The sequence below is a fragment of the Podarcis melisellensis genome (assembly GCF_964234715.1).
Source record: "Podarcis melisellensis genome assembly, chromosome: 3".
Lineage (NCBI taxonomy): Eukaryota > Metazoa > Chordata > Lepidosauria > Squamata > Lacertidae > Podarcis > Podarcis melisellensis.
Window position 1 is genome coordinate 12,045,194 of NC_138530.1, and position 18,208 is coordinate 12,063,401.

General features: G+C 44.4%; 1 protein-coding gene across 5 annotated transcripts in view; it reads left to right on the forward strand.

Annotated features, from left to right (window-relative positions):
• Nucleotides 1-18,208, forward strand: part of RTN4 (reticulon 4) — a 61,794-nt gene that overhangs the window by 19,841 nt on the left and 23,745 nt on the right. Inside the window, exon 1 of one of the 5 annotated variants that reach the window (XM_081903745.1) lies at nucleotides 13,957-14,160. The exons of the other annotated variants lie outside the window; for them this stretch is intronic. Coding sequence (XP_081759871.1) covers nucleotides 14,127-14,160 — 34 coding nt within the window. The 5' untranslated portion in view covers nucleotides 13,957-14,126. Of the gene's footprint in view, nucleotides 1-13,956; nucleotides 14,161-18,208 lie in introns of those variants that run through there. 5 annotated transcript variants of the gene reach the window in all.

The window sequence follows — 18,208 nt, forward strand, 5'->3', positions numbered from 1 at the left end:
CCCAAACTTGAGTCTCTTAACTTGTGCTGCTAGCTAGGGATGATAGGAATTGTAGCCCCAAAACAGCTGGAGACCCAAGTTTGGGCAACCCTTCTCTAGACACGGTCTAGAGAGTTGAGCCTCGTTTAACCAATTCACTTCCTGGGATTATTGGTGTGCGATGATGTTGAAAATATAGGAATTTTTAGGGAAAAGTTTTATATAAAGTTTTTGGGAGAAGATTCAGGTAGGTAGCCGTGTTGGTCTGACGCAGTCGAAATAAATAAATAAAATTGTCCAGTAGCTATTTTTGGTCATCTGCATATTATCCCTTGCTTTTTCCTTTTGGACTAATTGCAGTCATTAACAGTCATCAACAGGTTTACCATACCCATTGAGTCAATCATCCATCTCCTACTACCCTTCTGAGAAAAAACCCACCCCACCCTCCCACTATATATAAGGGTCTGGTGACTTGTGTATCAGTGTATCTGAAGAAGTGTGCATGCACACCAGTGGCGTAGCGTGGGGGGTGCAGGGGGGGCGGCCGCACCGGGCGCAACATCTGGGGGTTAGGGTTAGGGGGCGCAAATCCACGGGTTAGGGGGCATAAATTACTTGCCTTGCCCCGGGTGCTGACAACCCACGCTACGCCACTGATGCACACAAAAGTTTATACCCAGAACAAACTTAGTTGGTTTCTAAGGTGCCACTGGACAATTTTTTAATTTATTTTTTGGGAGAAGTGAGGGTTTATATTATAAACCTATATTGTGGCTTTATTTGAAAAACTCTGCACAGTTACTCTGTTTCAAAACTGGTATCTCAGAGCTGGAAAAGAAGAAAAAGGCAACCTAAATGATCAAAACTGGAGCACTGTATGAAGAAAGGCTAAAGCCTTTTCTTGTCCTTTTGGAGAAAAGATGACTGAAAAAGTGTGGTAGTATGGTGTGCTGAGGGTGAATAGAGATTTTTCTTCTCCCTATTAGAATGCAGATAATTAGCTTAAAGAATTTGCTTCCATAAGGTGTGGTGATTGATGGCTTTCAAAGTGGGGTTGACAAATTCATGGAGGATAGGTCTTCATCTGCCAGTTAGCTATACTTCTCCAATGAATTCTACTTATTGAATGCAACAGCTAGACATAGAGGCCACCTGAATCCAGGAGGGGGTTCTGGTCTACCTTCTGAATAAAGGTTGCTGAGTGGGAAACAACGAGAAAGGACTGTTGGCTTCCATGCTGCTTGAGCCCTTTGCCTAAGTGTTTGGACACTTGCACACTGAAGGGTTGATGGATCATGGGCGGCGTCTAAGATTGGGCTAGTCAGCACAACCTACTGGGTACCACAGGGAAAAATCACCTGTATAGAATTATAGTTTACCCAGGGTTCGGATAAACATGCAGAATTTATTTTAGAAAATGTTTTATTGATTTCCAATTACAAATGAACTAGATAGAAGAAATAATAGTATCTAGGTTCTAGGGAACCTTCTGAGGGACATGGGCCACTGGTGGGCAGCACCAGAGGCGAAAGTGGGGGGCAGGAAGTGAATTCAAATGCCATCTTTGTACAGGAGACTGGTTTCTACGCTCCCCTGTCCTCTGGTCTCCATCCAGACAAGCAAGAGGTATTGTTAGAGTTCAAGAGCATATTCCAGCCAGTCAGAAACACTTGGGGTAGGACTTAGGGCCAGGGACTGAATATAGAAGTTTGGAGGTTTCCGAGGGCCACGTAGAGAGGCCTGGAGGGCTGCATTTGACCCCCAGGCCTGAGGTTTCCCACCCCTGCTTTAAACCAGGGGTAGAGAGCATGGGTTGTTCCAGATGTTGCACTCCAATTCCCATAGTCTCGGGCCATTGTTGGCTGGGGCTAATAGGCACTGGAGTCCAATTGCGTAGTGAAGGCCACAGGTCCCAACATCTGGATGGCTTTAAACCTTTTCTATCATGCCTTTTCCTGGGTCATTACCCAACTGAAACAGCTTTCGCACAAAGCGCTAGACTTCCCTGTTACTCTTGCTCATCCATCCCTCCTTTTTAGAATCCCACTTCCTTTGTTGCAGCTTTCGCAGGCCCTTTGGAGCAGAAATCTGCTTTCTGTTTTTAGCTTTGTAAGTACCAAATAAATTGATGGTACCATGTAAGTTAGTAACAATCTTTCCTGCCACGGGCCAGAATGAAACTGGTATGGCTGAGTCTTGAAGGAAGTTCACAGTCCACCCGGAACATCTCTTAATGATGCTCTGCTGAACTAAGAGGAAGAGGAGGAAGAGCTTATTCTTGGTTCTTATCACACTCCAGTGCCCTCTTATTCTACATCATACCCCTATCCCCCTTTTTGATTCTGAGTTAGACAGGAAGCGTCAGGAGTTGATGCTAAAGAAACTTGGGGACAAAAAGGAACAGCCACCAGAAAATCCCAAGAATCTGTGTTGAGGTGATAAGGAAACTTTTGGGTGTTCTTGTTCAGCAGGACCTGGAGCCCAGCAACAGAAATTGTTGCTTTGCGGGGGCAGTCAGGGAGCCGTGTCTGGGCAGAATCTTCCCCCCTGCCAGTCCTGTTGGGTCTCCTACCTCTCATTGTTGTTGCGCAGAATTGTTTGCCACATTCCAGTTGTGTGTGACTTTCCACTTCAGGACACTGTGCCCCTTGTTGAACGATTCCTGTGAATTATGCATAAGCCTCTGACTCAGTGGAAAAACTGCTTCTGGCACAGAACAGAGCCATTCTTTAGCCTTGATGTGGGATACCTCTGAGTTGCCTATTGTGATGTCCCTTTCAATGCTTCATTCTCTGCTTATGGTTTAAAAGCAAAGGCTTAATTCTGTGCAAAGGTGTCTGCCTCACGCCACTGTTTTATGCCTTCCCTGTGCTACACTTGAAGAGCTGGGTCCTGAATTAGACATACCTTTTCATAATTTCCTTTCTAAAGGTTTTTGTGTTGTTAGCTTCCCAAGCAGATCCTGTTAATCTACAGTACAGCAACAGCAATAATTTTTGCATCGCTTCTGAAACACCTGCTGTGTTAGAAATCTGAAATTTCCAGCAGTCCTTCTTGGTACTGCAGTTCTGATTTTATAGATATTGGTTGATATTAAATCTTAGTAATGCCTTAAGTGGAGCCATTGAAAGCAATAAACCTACTTCAAGTAAGAGTAACATATGACATAGGGATGCGGGTGGCGCTGTGGTCTAAACCACTGAGCCTCTTGGGCTTGCCAATCAGAAGGTTGGCGGTTTGAATGCCCACAATGGAGTGAGCTCCCGTTGCTCTGTCCCAGCTCCTGCCAACCTAGCAGTTTGAAAGCACACCAGTGCAAGTAGATAAATAGGTACCACTGCAGCGGGAAGGTAAACGGCCTTTCCGTGCACTCTGGCTTCCATCACAGTGTCCCGTTGCGCCAGAAGCTGTTCAGTCATGCTGGCCACATGACCCAGAAAGCTGTCTGCGGACAAACACCGGCTCCCTCAGCCTGAAGCAAGATGAGCGCTGCATCCCATAGTCACCTTTGACTGGGCTTAACCATGTAGGGGACCTTTGCCTTTACCTAACATCCAATACCACATAAATATTTTAACTAGGGCACAATTTTTGTATTTAATAGCATCAACCAAAGACAAGCATAGAATAATATGAATGTGTTATGCTTAGTAAATGAATTGAGTGATACCTTAAAATTAACTAATCAGATCAGTCAAACTGCAGTAAATTACAGAAATTATAAACAGTTGTATTTGGTAGTCGTTAACTCTCCATTTTGCTGATGCCGATGGAGAAGTGATACATTAAGAAGCTTGAAATATAAATAATACAAAAATGCTCTGACATTTTAAGTTCTAATATACATTTTAAAGGATAAATGACCAAATTGGTAAAGGGGTGAGCTGGGCTGGCACTCACCTCTATGCCACTTCTAAACTGGTTTTAAAAATGTGTTCCACAGCTATGGTTTCTTCTCCTTAATCTGCCTGCTGCGCTACCAGCTTTTAAAAATAGAAAACACTTCTCTTGCTCTCCATTTGAACTCTGTCAGTTGTTTATTATGTATAACGTGTTTAAAAAACAGACAGGTATTGTGCTGATGCTGCCAACAACAAACAGAGCAGAAGGCAGTTGAAAAGGAAGCCTTTGTTTTCCTTAGCTCTTTCTGACTGAAGTTGAAGGTTGCGGCAAGCATTTAACAGCAGTTATGTTGCTGCTGAAAAAGTATGACAACAAAAACCACCTTTTCGCTTTGAAATGGTGGTATAGGCATGGAAAGAACTGCCTGTTGTTATGAAAGGCATGGAAAATCTGACCCAGAAACGACTTTGTAATCAATGCGCACGGTCCCAGCGGAAGATAGGTAAGCTAAAGTAACAATGAAGAAGTAAATTGAAACTCAAGAGCTGAGTAAATTGAAACTTCAGTGGAGTTGTAAGTGAACGTCCTCTGGATTGCATCTACCAGCATGACCTTCCACTACCTTTGTATCCACTAACATGGCCTTGTAGTCCAAAACATCTGGAAGACCCCAACTTGGTGAAGGCTGCCCAGCAGTTAAGAGACCCCCCTAATTAAGTTTTAAGAAAATGTAGGGTGGTAATAAATACTGGAGTGTGGGACCCATAAGTCAATGGTGGAACACATGGTTTGCATGTGGGAAGACATAGGTTCAACCTCTGTCATCTACAGTACAGTTCAAAAATGGATTTGGTAGCAGATGGTGGGAAAGACTTCTCTGCCTGAAATCGTGGAGAGGTGCTGTCAATATAATTATGGGGAAAGCTCCTGCTGTCGTTATCCCTGTCAGACATTTTATTTCTTGCCCTGTTTTATTTTGGGAACCTTTGACCCCCCCCCCACGCAAAATAATATAAATTGGATATAATACAAAGTACTATATGCATATTTTATACACTTCTGTGTCCTCTTTCTCAAGAGGGCAGAAGGCCCAATCCAGCAAACTGGGCTCTGAAATCACAAAACATACATTTTCCCCATTACCCTGAAGAATGCTGCTCTGCTGAACAAGACAGGCTGCAGTTTAATAAACTAGTTACAAAAGCAATAATGTGTACTGTATGGTCTGGAATTGCTTTGCCTTGGCAGTGTTCAGTGAATTAGCAACCCCCTACACCACTTTTTGTTATCGCTGTGATAAAAAATAGACACTTCCATCTCCGTTTATAATAACTGCAGTTTATTGTAAACCGTGCTGAAAGATTAGTGTCATGTAAACTCTGCAACCCTGCTCCTTCTCAACCTATGGATTGCAGTCGGCTTGTTTCCACTAACTATGGTTAAAATAAAGCGGTGTTTGTCCAGTTTCACACAGAACAGCAAGCTGTTGCCTTGTGAATTTATAATGTTAAATTGTAGTTCAGGGTTGCATCCAAACCAGCCCTTTTGTGTTAGCCCAGTTATTCATCTAGCATAGTTGCTTATTGGGGTGAGCTCCCGTTGTTCGGTCCCAGCCTCTGCCAACCTAGCAGTTTGAAAGCACAAAGTGCAAGTAGATAAATAGGTACCACTCCAGCGGGAAGGTAAACGGCGTTTCCGTGTGCTGCTCTGGTTTGCCAGAAGCGGCTTAGTCATGCTGGCCACATGACTCGGAAGCTGTCTGTGGACAAAAGTGAGATGAGCGCCGCAACCCCAGAGTCGGTCACGACTGGACCTAATGGTCAGGGGCCCCTTTAGCTTTTTAGACATTGTCACTTCTCAAGGACTCTCAGACACAAGGTGTTTACCAGCCCTTCCATGGGAGAACCCTTAACCAGAGATCAACTCTCCCTGCCTTATTAACATTGGACAGGCATTGCTATAGTATATACTATACTAAGACAGCTATTGCTATACTGTCTTAGATGCAAGCTGAAACCAATTTCCCCCCAGCAAACATGTTCAGACACATGATTTAGTTATGAATACTTATCTCTAGCATAGCATGCTTTTATCTGTGCATTTTGACGATAGTTTTATGGTTTACATACACTTCAGAGAATTTTCCATTGTTGATTTCTAAATGTTTCTCAACTAATAAATACTGCTTAGCCATAAAGTATAGTTTATTAAGCCATGAGTGTTCCTCATTTGCTTCTGCCTTCCATTAGCAGCTAAACAAAGCAGACTGCTAGTTTCAAGTGTGATGTCCAAGTCCAGGATTGTGGTTTTGTTTCGCCTAAACAAATCATGATTGCTAAGCCAACAACATGCCACACATGCATTCACTAGTCAACACATTTTTAAAAAACACGGTTAAAACTAACCAGAGGTTCGGAGAACAGCACTAAAGCACTCTCCCCACAGCTCGTCAGTGTTCCTTAATCATTCCAGCGTATTAAGTCAGTCAGTAGACACCTGTCACTCACTCACAAGGTTAGAAGTACAGCAACCCTCTTCACTGAGGCTACAAAGAAATGGTTGGGGTTCAAAGCAGTAAGGCCATAAGAGACCTGGCTTCAAATCGCCCATTCAGCTGTGAAGCCCATCAGGTGAATTATGGGGAGGGGGTCCATTTTACAAACCGCCTGCCTGCCTTACAAGGGTGATTTTTGAGGATGAAAGAGTACCATATTTAGTATCAAATTTAATAACTGATAATACACAAATTTAATAAATAATGCAGTGGTACCTCGGGTTACAAACACCTCGGGTTACAGACTCCGCTAACCTGGAAGTAGTACCTCAGGTTAAGAACTTTACCTCAGGATGGGAACAGAAATCGTGCGGCAGCAGCGGGAGACCCCATTAGCTAAAGTGGTACCTCAGGTTAAGAACGGACCTCCAGAACGAATTAAGTTCATAACCAGAGGTACCACTGTAATACATTCTATAGCTTTTAAAATGTGTTTGTGGAAATGGGTCATTGGTTTTTGCTTTGTTATGTGTATTGAATTTTTCTGTTGTGAACAGCCCTGGAATCTTCAACTGAAGGGCGGTATAATAATAATAATAATAATAATAATAATAATAATAATAATAATAATATAATACCGCATATGCACCACTTCAAGTCCTTTGGGATAAAAAAATATTGACCTAAGGTTGCGCTAACTCCAAAAATGCAGCAATATAGGGATGGCTCCTCTTTCATCAACCAGCAATCTGCATTCAGAAGCACAGCTGATGTGAACTGAGATGCTTCGTTTATCGGAGCTGATATTTAGTGATTGCTTTGTCTTTTGAGTAATAAAAACATGTTTATCTAATCTTTCCTCTTCCCCCAGAGCTTAACTACATTTGTGGGCCATCAATCTGTCTCGTGGTACTGAATTTCTAGGTTAATTAATAATCCGACTGATTATCCAGCTGTAGTATTTATGCTTTCCACAGTGCATAAGTGGCTTTCTGACCTTTTTGAAAAGGAGAAGGGAGGCTGCTTGTCTTCAGAACGATTTCTGGTTGAAAACAGCAGTCAGCTGTGTTTTTCTCCCTCACACCAAAAATGTCAGCTGCTTAAGCACATTCCCTTTCAGTCCCAATGTATAATTTAGGCCCTCCCTAATTAATATTTGAAGGAGTGTCTCAAGTAGGTTCTATCTAGGAAGAAAAGCATTAATATATGCATTAGGAAGGCTGCTTTTCTAAAGGAGGCTCATGTGTTTGCCCAATGAAACCCCCAACCGTGAATTATGGGCTGTATCCAACACAATGCCATACTCTGACCCATTGATACCAATGGATGTAAGTTAATTTCACCAGTTGATTTCAGTGGGTTTACTCGTGAGTTTGACTTGGGATACAACCCGAATTTTCTTTGCCTGAACTTCGTCAATTTGTCTTCTCATTTTTAAGTGGATAGGGACATGTGAATTTTGTAGAACTGTGTTTTTGAAGGTACGGAGTTATGAAGCTAGCTGGAGAGGATTGCTCTTGAAGCTAGAGAACAGTTATGGGTAAATGATGAACAGGGAACATGGCTGGAGAATACAAGGAGAAAGGCAGCAAGCTATAAATATTCTGTCTCTAAAACAATGGAGGATTTTGTAGGTGCTGCTTGCTTGCTTTCAGTTATATCCACAACCACAGAGACAGCGAAAACTTGAAAAATCTGTAGATAGTGTGTGTTTCTGTGACAGGTATATTCTATATGGAATTCCACAGAATGTGGAACTACAGAAAACATGCCGCCATTTTAAAAACGTATTTCTCCAAACCAATGCATTACTCTGCAAACTGGCCTGCAACAGTTGTAAACTCTGATCTGCAAGCCCACCTTGCCAATGAAATGGGTGCTGGAGCTCAGCAATATCCGCAGGGACTCGGATTAGCCAACCCCTTTCCTAGGATTTAAAAGACCCTGGTTGAATAAAAAAAGCCTTGACTCGATGGGGAAAAGACCATAAAGGAAGCGCCAGGCATGGTTCTCTGGGATCTGAGGTGCCACAACCGAAAAGGCCTTCTCTGTTGTAATCACTAGCCTCGCGTCACATGATGGCAAGAGGCCTCAAAAGAGGACCTTCAGCTTCAGGTAGATGGAAGATGTGATATATTTTAGGGAACTCAGTTTCAAGTCTTAAGATCCCCAAATTCTCTTTCTTGTGTTGAGCTTTAGCCTCAGTCCAGAAGACTTAGTAATTGTAGGGTGATCCGAGAGGTGGCTGGAAAGAGTTTGGAAATGAGAAAACTCCGTTCTCCAGCTTTGAGATTCTGAAATAGGCATAGGAGGATTTGAAGAAGCATGGCATGGTTCTCTCCAACTCCCTTCCCAGCCCTACTGAAATGCTGGTGATGTCTGAGTCAACTTGTAATCATTCTTCCACTGCAACTCATCTGTCAAATGTCCATGCTTACTCAAATGCACACTCTGCAGGAGGCTGTTTTTCCCACACCATCGTCTGCTGGTCACTGCTACTGTTCTTCTGCTCCTTTCCCTAATGATCCTGGACTTCTCAACAAGGAAGAAGGATCTGTGTCCTACTTCTGTAACAATTTGCTGCCATAAACGTTGCTCGTACATTGCATTTTCCTCTGGCAGAGCTTGGAGTTCAATATATTGAGTTTCTATCCTGTCTAGCTTTTCCTGTAACTAAGCAATTGCAAGTCAATGCCTGTGGCAAGTAGGGCCTTATTGCTGGTGGCCCCCAAATTGTACAGTTTCCTTGCACCGGAAATCTGCATGTTGACCTTCCTTGTTACTTTTTTAAAGGCCAGCAAAAGCCCTTTGCTATTTTATTTGTTTGGATTTATACCCTGCCTTTCACCCATGGAACTCAAAAGTATCCCACATAGAATTCCAAGTTCCCATCTAGGTACTAACTCAGAGCAGCTCATCTTTAGCAAGGTAGCTGAATTATGGACTTTTCATGTACTGAGGTTGTATTTTTTAAACAGGCATTTCTGCTGCAAGAGTTAACGTACAAGCACCTGTTGTAGGGTTATATTGCCCGATAATGAGCTTTGATTGCTCATTTGGAAATAGTTTTTATTATTTGTTCTTGTTTAGTCGTGTCCGACTCTTTGTGACCCCATGGACCAGAGCACGCCAGGCACTCCTGTCTTCCACTGCCTCCCGCAGTTTGGTCAAACTCATGCTGGTAGCTTTGAGAACACTGTCCAACCATCGCGTCCTCTGTCGTCCCCTTCTCCTTGTGCCCTCCATCTTTCCCAACATCAGGGTCTTTTCCAGGGAGTCTTCACTTCTCATGAAGTGGAAGTATTGGTGCTGGAGGAGACTCTTGAGAGTCCCATGGACTGCAAGAAGATCAAACCTCTCCATTCTTAAGGAAATCAACCCTGAGTGCTCACTGGAAGGACAGATTGTGAAGTTGAGGCTCCAATACTTTGGCCACCTCATGAGAAGAAAAGTTTTTATTATGCTGCACCCTAATTCAAGCTAGTGTGGAAACGAGGCCTACTGCTTCTTTGATACCTTTTGCTGGAAATCTGAAATACTCATGGTTATGGCTGGTCTTTTTGCGTAAAATTTTAAAAATGCATCAACCTTCATTTGAGCTTCTCTGCTTGGTAGTCAATAGATAATTCTTAATCACCCTCAAAAAGTACCGATTTACAAGCCTGCCTCACTTCTGTAATGTCGTTCATAAAAAAGTGGCCTTGCTGATTCTGCACCATTACTGCTGTTCTCCTGCCAAGAGCTTGCTTTTACTGTATTTGAAAAGAAAAATGTATCCACAAGAGCTGTCTTAATGCAGCTTTGTATCTTGAGAATATTCCCAAGACCAAAAGCAGAGCACTGCAGCCACCTAGTGTTTGCAAAGCGAAAAAGTACTCTCCGCAATTGTATTTTACACTTGCAAAAGTTTGACAGCTATGAAGTGTTGTTATTTCTGTAGCCTTTCCCTAAATGGCTTTTTATTTTACTCATTTATCACAGGATTTATATGCTGTTTGATGGCTCCCAGGTCCTCTTCTGGAGTTTATTTTATTTTATTTTGAATACTAGAGTTAAGCATCTTAGTCAATTCCCATTGTGATATTTGGACAATTAGCAAATAACAGGATCTATTTTAAGGCAGGGGGAGCCAGTGTGGTGCCTTCCAGATGGCTAATGGTCAAGCATGATGGAAGTTGTTGTCCAGCAACATCAGGAGTGCACCAAATTGGCTATCCCCATTTTAAGACATCTTTGACACTTTTGCACATGTCATACAATGGTGGCAGCTGTATCTTAGATGAGTGGTGTTCATTCTGTCCTGGATAGCTCTACAGTTACTTGGTCCTGAGCAGCGCTGGCCCACCCATGAGGCAAGGTGATACAACTGCCTCGGGCAGCAGAATCAACAGCTCTTGTTCCTGATATAGATTTTCACTTCCCTATTCTTCCTTTGGGGGATGCCATTTTGTGGTTTGCCACAGGCGCCAAAATGTCTTGGGCCGGCCCTGGTCTTTAACAGCTAAGAAACCCCATCAGGGAAAGAGTAACCCACAAAGATGTTTAGCAGCTGCTTTTAATTGCCCAATCCCCCAAGACTCCCTGGAAAAGACCCTGATGTTGGGAAAGATGGAGGGCACAAGGAGAAGGGGACGACAGAGGACGAGATGGTTGGACAGTGTTCTCGAAGCTACCAGCATGAGTTTGACCAAACTACGGGAGGCAGTAGAAGACAGGAGTGCCTGGCGTACTCTGGTCCATGGGGTCACGAAGAGTCGGAAACAACTAAACAACAACAACATGGTAGTATAGCCACATCCGGGAATATACTGGCCCCACTAGTCCCAAAGAACCATAGTTTCTGTCCTCTCCATTCTGAATTTTGCAAGCATCCAAAGAACTGAGTGGATGATTAGAAAATTAGTCATAAGTTTTTCAAACTTTGTTAAGTTATGCAGTTAACCTGGACCCTAGGTTTTCACATGCTGGCAAGTAGAACCCACCAAAGATGCAAGTGGGGACAAGGCTTTTACATCAGTGTAGGGATTATTTGTGTGCACATGCTTTTTCACCTCTGCATTCATAGAATCGTAGACTTGGAAGGGACCCTGAGGGTCATCTAGTTCAACCTCTCCTTACACCTTGGTTCGTTGCCTGTCTTCTCCTCTTCCTTCCTCAAGCCCCCCACCCTTGGGTGAAAGATTATCCTGCCTTCCAGAGGGTTGGACTAGATGACCCTTGTGGGTCCTTCCAACTCTGCAATTCTATGATTCTATGAAGATTTCTGGAAACCTGGTAAGCCATGAATATTGCAAAAAATGGAAGAAGAAAAAACCCAAACCCACCCTCAACCAAATTAAGGCAACATAGCAAAAATCACTGCTGAATATTGCATGGTTCTGTACATGTGTTATGCAAATTTCTATTTTTGTGCTGTGTGTGGCATCTACAACCCTTGTAAATTCTAGTTTCAGCATAGGGTTGAAAATGTATAGTAGTCAATCCCTGATACATGGTTGTGGGTGCAGGACCCAACTAGCTATGGCATGCAACTTCAATACAGTAGATGCTCAGGTTGCGAACGTGATCCATGCGGGATGCATGTTTGAAACCGGCATCCGTGCACGCGCCGGATGCGATTCAGTGCTTCTGCCCAGGCGCAAAGCGCGATTTTGTGCTTCTGCGCATGCACAACCACTGAAACCCAGAAGTAACCCGTTCTGGTACTTCCGGGTTTCAGTGGTCCGAACCCAAAAAGACGCAACCTGAAGTGGCTGTAACCCGAGGTATGACTGTATTCTGGTTAGCTCCTTCCCTTTTCTCTAGCTGAGTAAAATGTGAGTCTGCCCAGTTCTGTAACCTGTGCAAAACCTCTACTTTTTCTTGGCACAAATAAGTGCTGAGCTTTGCCATTAGTCACACTTCCAGGCTTTTCTCTGCAGAAGCCACAAGGACTAGACGCTTGCCCTCCAGTTCTAAATCACTGCACTGGACTTGGGAACCTGCCCACACTGCTGGCGCAGTGCCGTGCAGTGCTGCAGCACTGGCGTGGCTTTGCTGTCGTGGCTTCCGGTGTATCCCAACTCTAGATATGGAACCAGGAAATTCACGGTGTCAGTTCAGATAAATGCTGGTGGGGCTGGTTTTTAAAACAAAGCAAACAAAAAGCCCTGCGTATTGCCACCGGAAATACTTACTGCAAGCACAAATTGAGGAGTGGCTGGCGTGCTCTGCAAATCCTTCCAAACTGCGTGGAGTGGTGGCAAGGCAAATTGTGGTCTGTACTTTTAAGAAGGAGCAGCAGGCTGACCAAATGCACGGTTCTGCCTTAAAAAAGAAATCCATTTTAAGGTGGCAGCCAAAAATTCGGCTCCCTGCAATTTTAGCATCGACATAGTCAAAAGTACAAAAAAAAAAAAAAATTGAACCTGGAAATTGATCCGTGCCATACGCCAGTCAGCAATCAAGCGTCTGTAAAATACCTGCAAAGGCTGAAAGCTGACGCAGCGTAAGAATAGTTTGCAATGGAGCAAGTCCCCCAGTGTATATTTCACCTCTGTCCTGAACTCACTCGATGGGCTTTGACCAGGTGTGGGGAACCCTTGGCCCGCCAGGTGTGACTGAATTGCAACTCCCATCATCTCTAGCCTTCAACCATGCTTGCTAAGGCTGAAGGGAAGCTGTAGTTCAGCATCACCTGCAGGGTCAAAGGCTCACCACACTTGGCTTAGGCTAATCGTTGCAGGGCCCACCTTACAGGGAGGTGGTAACTATGGTTAAGTGTTTTGAAGACTTGAAATGCTGTACATAGATGTACAGTGATACTTCTGGTTGCGAACGGGATCTGTTCCGGAGCCCTGTCCACAACCTGAGCAAAACGCAACCTGCACCTGTGCGTGCGCGGGTCGCGATTTGCCGCTTTTGCGTGACGTCATTTTGAGTGTCTGCGCATGCGCAAGCAGCGAAACCCGGAAGTAACCCGTTCTGTTACTTCCGGGTCGCCGTGGGACGCAACCTGAGAACGCTCAACCTGAAGCGTCTTTAACCCGAGGTATGACTGTACAATGGTATCTCGAGTTACATACGCTTCAGGTTACAGACTCTGCTAACCCAGAAATGGTACCTTGGGTTAAGAACTTTGCTTCAGGATGAGAACAGAAACCGTGCTCCGGCGGCGCAGCAGCAGGAGGCCCCATTAGCTAAAGTGGTGCTTCAGGTTAAGAACAGTTTCAGGTTAAGAACAGACCTCCAGAACGAATTAAGTACTTAACCCGAGGTACCACTGTATTATTTGCCTGCATGCATTTACTGGGCTTAAATTTTCATTTAGACCCTGTTATTTTCACCTTGGGTCCTTTCTTGCTGCCTGTAAGACCTCTTTGCCCTGGTGTGATTTTTTTCACCCCACAATGCTCCCTAACCATCTGGCAACCCACGAGTTATTTGGATATACACAGTGTTAAAAAGCTGTGTGCGTGTTTTCTGTCTTGCATCGTCGAGTCTCTTTCCCCCTGCCCTCCCCATCCGTTTTTGGTACGGGCAGCAAGCAAACGGTTGCCACGGTAAGCAGATTGAAGCGAGGAATTAGCGCGGGGAATATCAGTAGCCTAGTTACAGATTGCACTGCGTCAGTCTGCTCCACACCCAGAAGACAGTCAGGTGACTTAAGTCCTGCAGCAGCCGTGCAGCAGGCAAGAGACTGCAGACCTCTGCTGGAGGAAGCCTGATGTGTCATCTCTCGGCCGCTTTATTTCTCCAACTGCACCCTTTCCATTGGTATGCATAATTGATAATCCCAGCTGGAGGGGCAGATCCATTGTGAAGAGAGATGGACAGCCAGCCGAGCAATTGGAAGGATAAGGGTATTTGCAGTTTTACTGTCAATTCTTTTTAAGCTTTTAACGATGCTGTGGGCTGCCCTCTATTCCAAAGAGGCTTATAGTGTGCGTTTTTCTCTAGAGGAGCAGTTTTTCTAGGAATGGGCATGGGGGCTAATGGGAAGAGTGTGGAGGGTGGGGAGTCCTCCAGAAGATCAGCGATGAGGAATATCTAAATATGGGGGAGCATGGGCGGGGGAAGGGTCATTTGCCTGACGCTCCGAATGTTTTAGTGGATTAAGTCCTGCCATCTGACGGCACAGGACAGCTTGCCTTTGGTATGTCCTGGTTGTACAAATGTCAGGGCCAGCTTCCATTTAGCTGATATACTGGCTCAGAGAGAGAGAGAGAGAGGAGCTTTTCTAATAATAAAAAAAGCAACCCAACGAATGGTTCTAGTGGTTAATGTAATGTAATTTGCTAAAGTAATAGGCTTTCGCCTCTGGATACAGTGCCGTCCCTTTACAAAGCAGAGTCCAGCAATACAGTTTCAAGTCTCCCTTGTTTTCCCAGCCCCTCGCTTTGTGACACTATTTTTAGTTGGTTGGCTTAATGTTTGATATTGGGGTTGTGGGTTTCCATGACTTGCGAAACTGTTTGCCTGCCTTTTAATTGCAAAACCGGCATTGCCAATCCGAAGCACGCTGGGATAAAATAAGTACCTATAGTTAAAACGGTTGACCTTCGCCCCTGCAGCCACCATTCTTTGTAATCTCTGTGTTGTGAAACTGTAAGAATTTTAAGTCGGTGCTGCACATTTAAGCTTTGGCTTGTGCCAGTCGAACAAAACAGGCTCTCTTTCTCTTTCCCTCCCCCCCCCAGCTTTTAATCCAGCTATCCAAAACAATACTTTTCTTAAAGGGGTTGGGTGTGCAATGATGGGGCAACCCAGCCAGTCTGATACAGAGTCCAAGGTCCACAGTTGTGTGTTTCAAAAGCTTATGTATGTACGTTGCTTTCAGAATTTGCTTCAGTCATGCCCTCTCCCCTCTACCTCTTGAAGTGTTTGGCATCGCCAAGTGTGGATAGATGCATATTAAGCTGTTTTAATGCAGAGTCAAGCTATTGGTCCCTACAGCCCACTGTTGCTAGCTCTGCTTGGCTTTGGCACTCTCTCCCTCACATGTGCCAAGCTTGCAGTGACCAAAAATTTGTATATATGCATGCTGTTACTTCCCTTTTGGTGACGTATGCGATCCCAGTCTTGGCAAGTAAGGGTTACATTGGGTGGCGGATTAAAATTGCGTCGTTCTAATGAGGTAGGAAGCTTTTGTTTTCCGTTTAAGACTTATCCAGAGGGGTGATTTCCCATGCTCAGATCCAGCGCATATGACACACATAAACTTCGTGGGGATTGAGCTGATCCTCACCAGTCCAAATGGCAGAAGCAGGCTTAGTAAGGTCAGTAGGGTGGCGTAGCTCAGTTAAGGGGCTGCCATTTCCCTTTTTCTCTGTGATGCTTCCATGTCTGGTTTAGTTCTGAAATCATGCAAGCTACCATCTGTAGAAAGCTTAAAACCAACCTCCTTATCCCTTTCAGCACTTTCCAAATGTTTTTTCCCCCCTTTTGACTTCCATTGCCATGGCCGCCATTTTGTTTGAAGACCAAATGAGGCCTTAGACCACCTGGTGCTTTCCAGATTATTATTTTTTGGATCACAACTCCCATCAGCCCCAGCCAGCACAGCTGATGGGACTTGTAGTCCAAAACACGGGGAAGGGCATCAGGTTGGCAAACACTAAGTTGGATGGTTTGTTGACCAACAGAGGTAGCAGTGTCCTTGGTTACTACGTGGGTGAATATCTTGCTGCAAAGAGGTAGCTTCCTCAGCTACACTAGAGAAAGGAGGAGGGTTAAAATGGATTAGTTTAGGCGCTTGCCAGTATAGACACACACAATGCTTCCCCACACACTTCCTCACAAGAAAGCCTTGTTGGGAATTAATGAAATTCTCTTACCAGTGGTGTACAAATCTCAAATCAGCAGCTTAGGATATCCTCATCTTTCCCCACCCCCTAAAGGAGAAGGACCCCCTTTTCAAAGTTTTTTATCATGAGTAGGAAAACAAGAGTACCCCTAAACATATTTTTTTACAGAAAAAAAGCACTTCTTTTACCCAATATGTGGCTCGAACCCATGGCCCTGAGATTAAGAGTCTGGATTAACACCTGGAACAAGTAATTGTTTGATGAATAACAAATAATAGTTCTATTGTCCTAACTCAGGGGTCTCCAAACTGTGGTTTGTGGACCACCAGTGGTGCCCAACTTCATTCAGGTGGCCCACAACACCTGTAGATTTGTGCCTGAAGATGAGAGAGAAGGCACATCCATTGCGTTAAATATTCGTATTAATTTTAAATTGTATTTTATTGCCCCTTTTTATTGTATTGTATGTTTTGCATTTATTGCAGCACGATAAAACACAGACAAGACTGGCCCGTATGGGCAGGGGTACCTTTACCTTTACCTTAAAACACAGAATGTGTAAGAAATAAAAGAAAGCAACAGAAATAGAATGGGAACCCCTGCAGCAGTTAGCACAGTGCATTGCAATTGCTGCAACGGGCAGAAAATTTGATAGGTGGTCCACCAAGACCCTCAGTGGTCTGTCAGGTGGTCCATGGGGAGGAGAGTTTGGAAACCACTGCCCATACCTGATATAATTGATCCCCGCTTCTTTAAAGCTATCATAACCTTGATGTCTGTAGTAGTCCTCTTTCCCTGCTCTTTAGTACAGTGGTACCTTGGGTTAAGTACTTAATTCGTTCCGGAGGTCTGTACTTAATCAGAAACTGTTCTTAACCTGAAGCACCACTTTAGCTAATGGGGCCTCCTGCTGCTGTCACGCCGCCAGAGCCCGATTTCTGTTCTCATCCTGAAGCAAAGTTCTTAACCTGAAGCACTATTTCTGGGTTGGCGGAGTGTGTAACCTGAAGCGTATGTAACCCGAGGTACCACTGTAGTCCTCTTCTTCCCTCTTTCTCTCACTTCCCACCATACCCCTCCCTTCACTTCACCCCCCCTAAGTTTCCTAAAAAGAGTTGCACTTAACCTTGACAGATTAGAGAACTGGGCCAAAACAAACAAGATGCATTTTAACAGGGAGAAATGTAAAGTATTGCACTTGGGCAAAAAAAAAATGAGAGGCACAAATACAAGATGGGTGACACCTGGCTTGAGAGCAGTACATGTGAAAAGAATCTAGGAGTCTTGGTTGACCACAAACTTGACATGAGCCAAGAGTGTGACGCGGCAGCTAAAAAAGCCAATGCAATTCTGGGCTGCATCAATAGGAGTATAGCATCTAGATCAAGGGAAGTAATAGTGCCACTGTATTCTGCTCTGGTCAGACCTCACCTGGAGTCCTGTGTCCAGTTCTGGGCACCACAGTTCAAGAAGGACACTGACAAACTGGAACATGTCCAGAGGAGGGCAACCAAAATGGTCAAAGGCCTGGAAACGATGCCTTATGAGGAACGGCTAAGGGAGCTGGGCATGTTTAGTCTGGAGAAGAGGAGGTTAAGGGGTGATATGATAGCCGTGTTCAAATATATAAAAGGATGTCACATAGAGGAGGGAGATAGGTTGTTTTCTGCTGCTCCAGAGAAGCGGACACAGAGCAATGGATCCAAACTACAAGAAAGAAGATTCCACCTAAACATTAGAAAGAACTTCCTAACAGTAAGAGCTGTTCGACAGTGGAATTTGCTGCCAAGGAGTGTGGTGGAGTCTCCTTCTTTGGAGGTCTTTAAGCAGAGGCTTGACAACCATATGTCAGGAGTGCTCTGATGGTGTTTCCTGCTTGGCAGGGGGTTGGACTCGATAGCCCTTGTGGTCTCTTCCAACTCTATGATTCTATGATTCTAAGTGAACCTTTGGTAAATAGCCTCTTGAAACTGAAGCCCCTGCATGAAGTTGTTGTGAGGAAGAGGGGCATTTCTGTGTTGCGTGGATACTCTGGTGACGCCCCAGAGATAACTTTGGATCCAAACAGGTGTTGCACAAGCACCTCTCTCTCTCTGGCCCACAT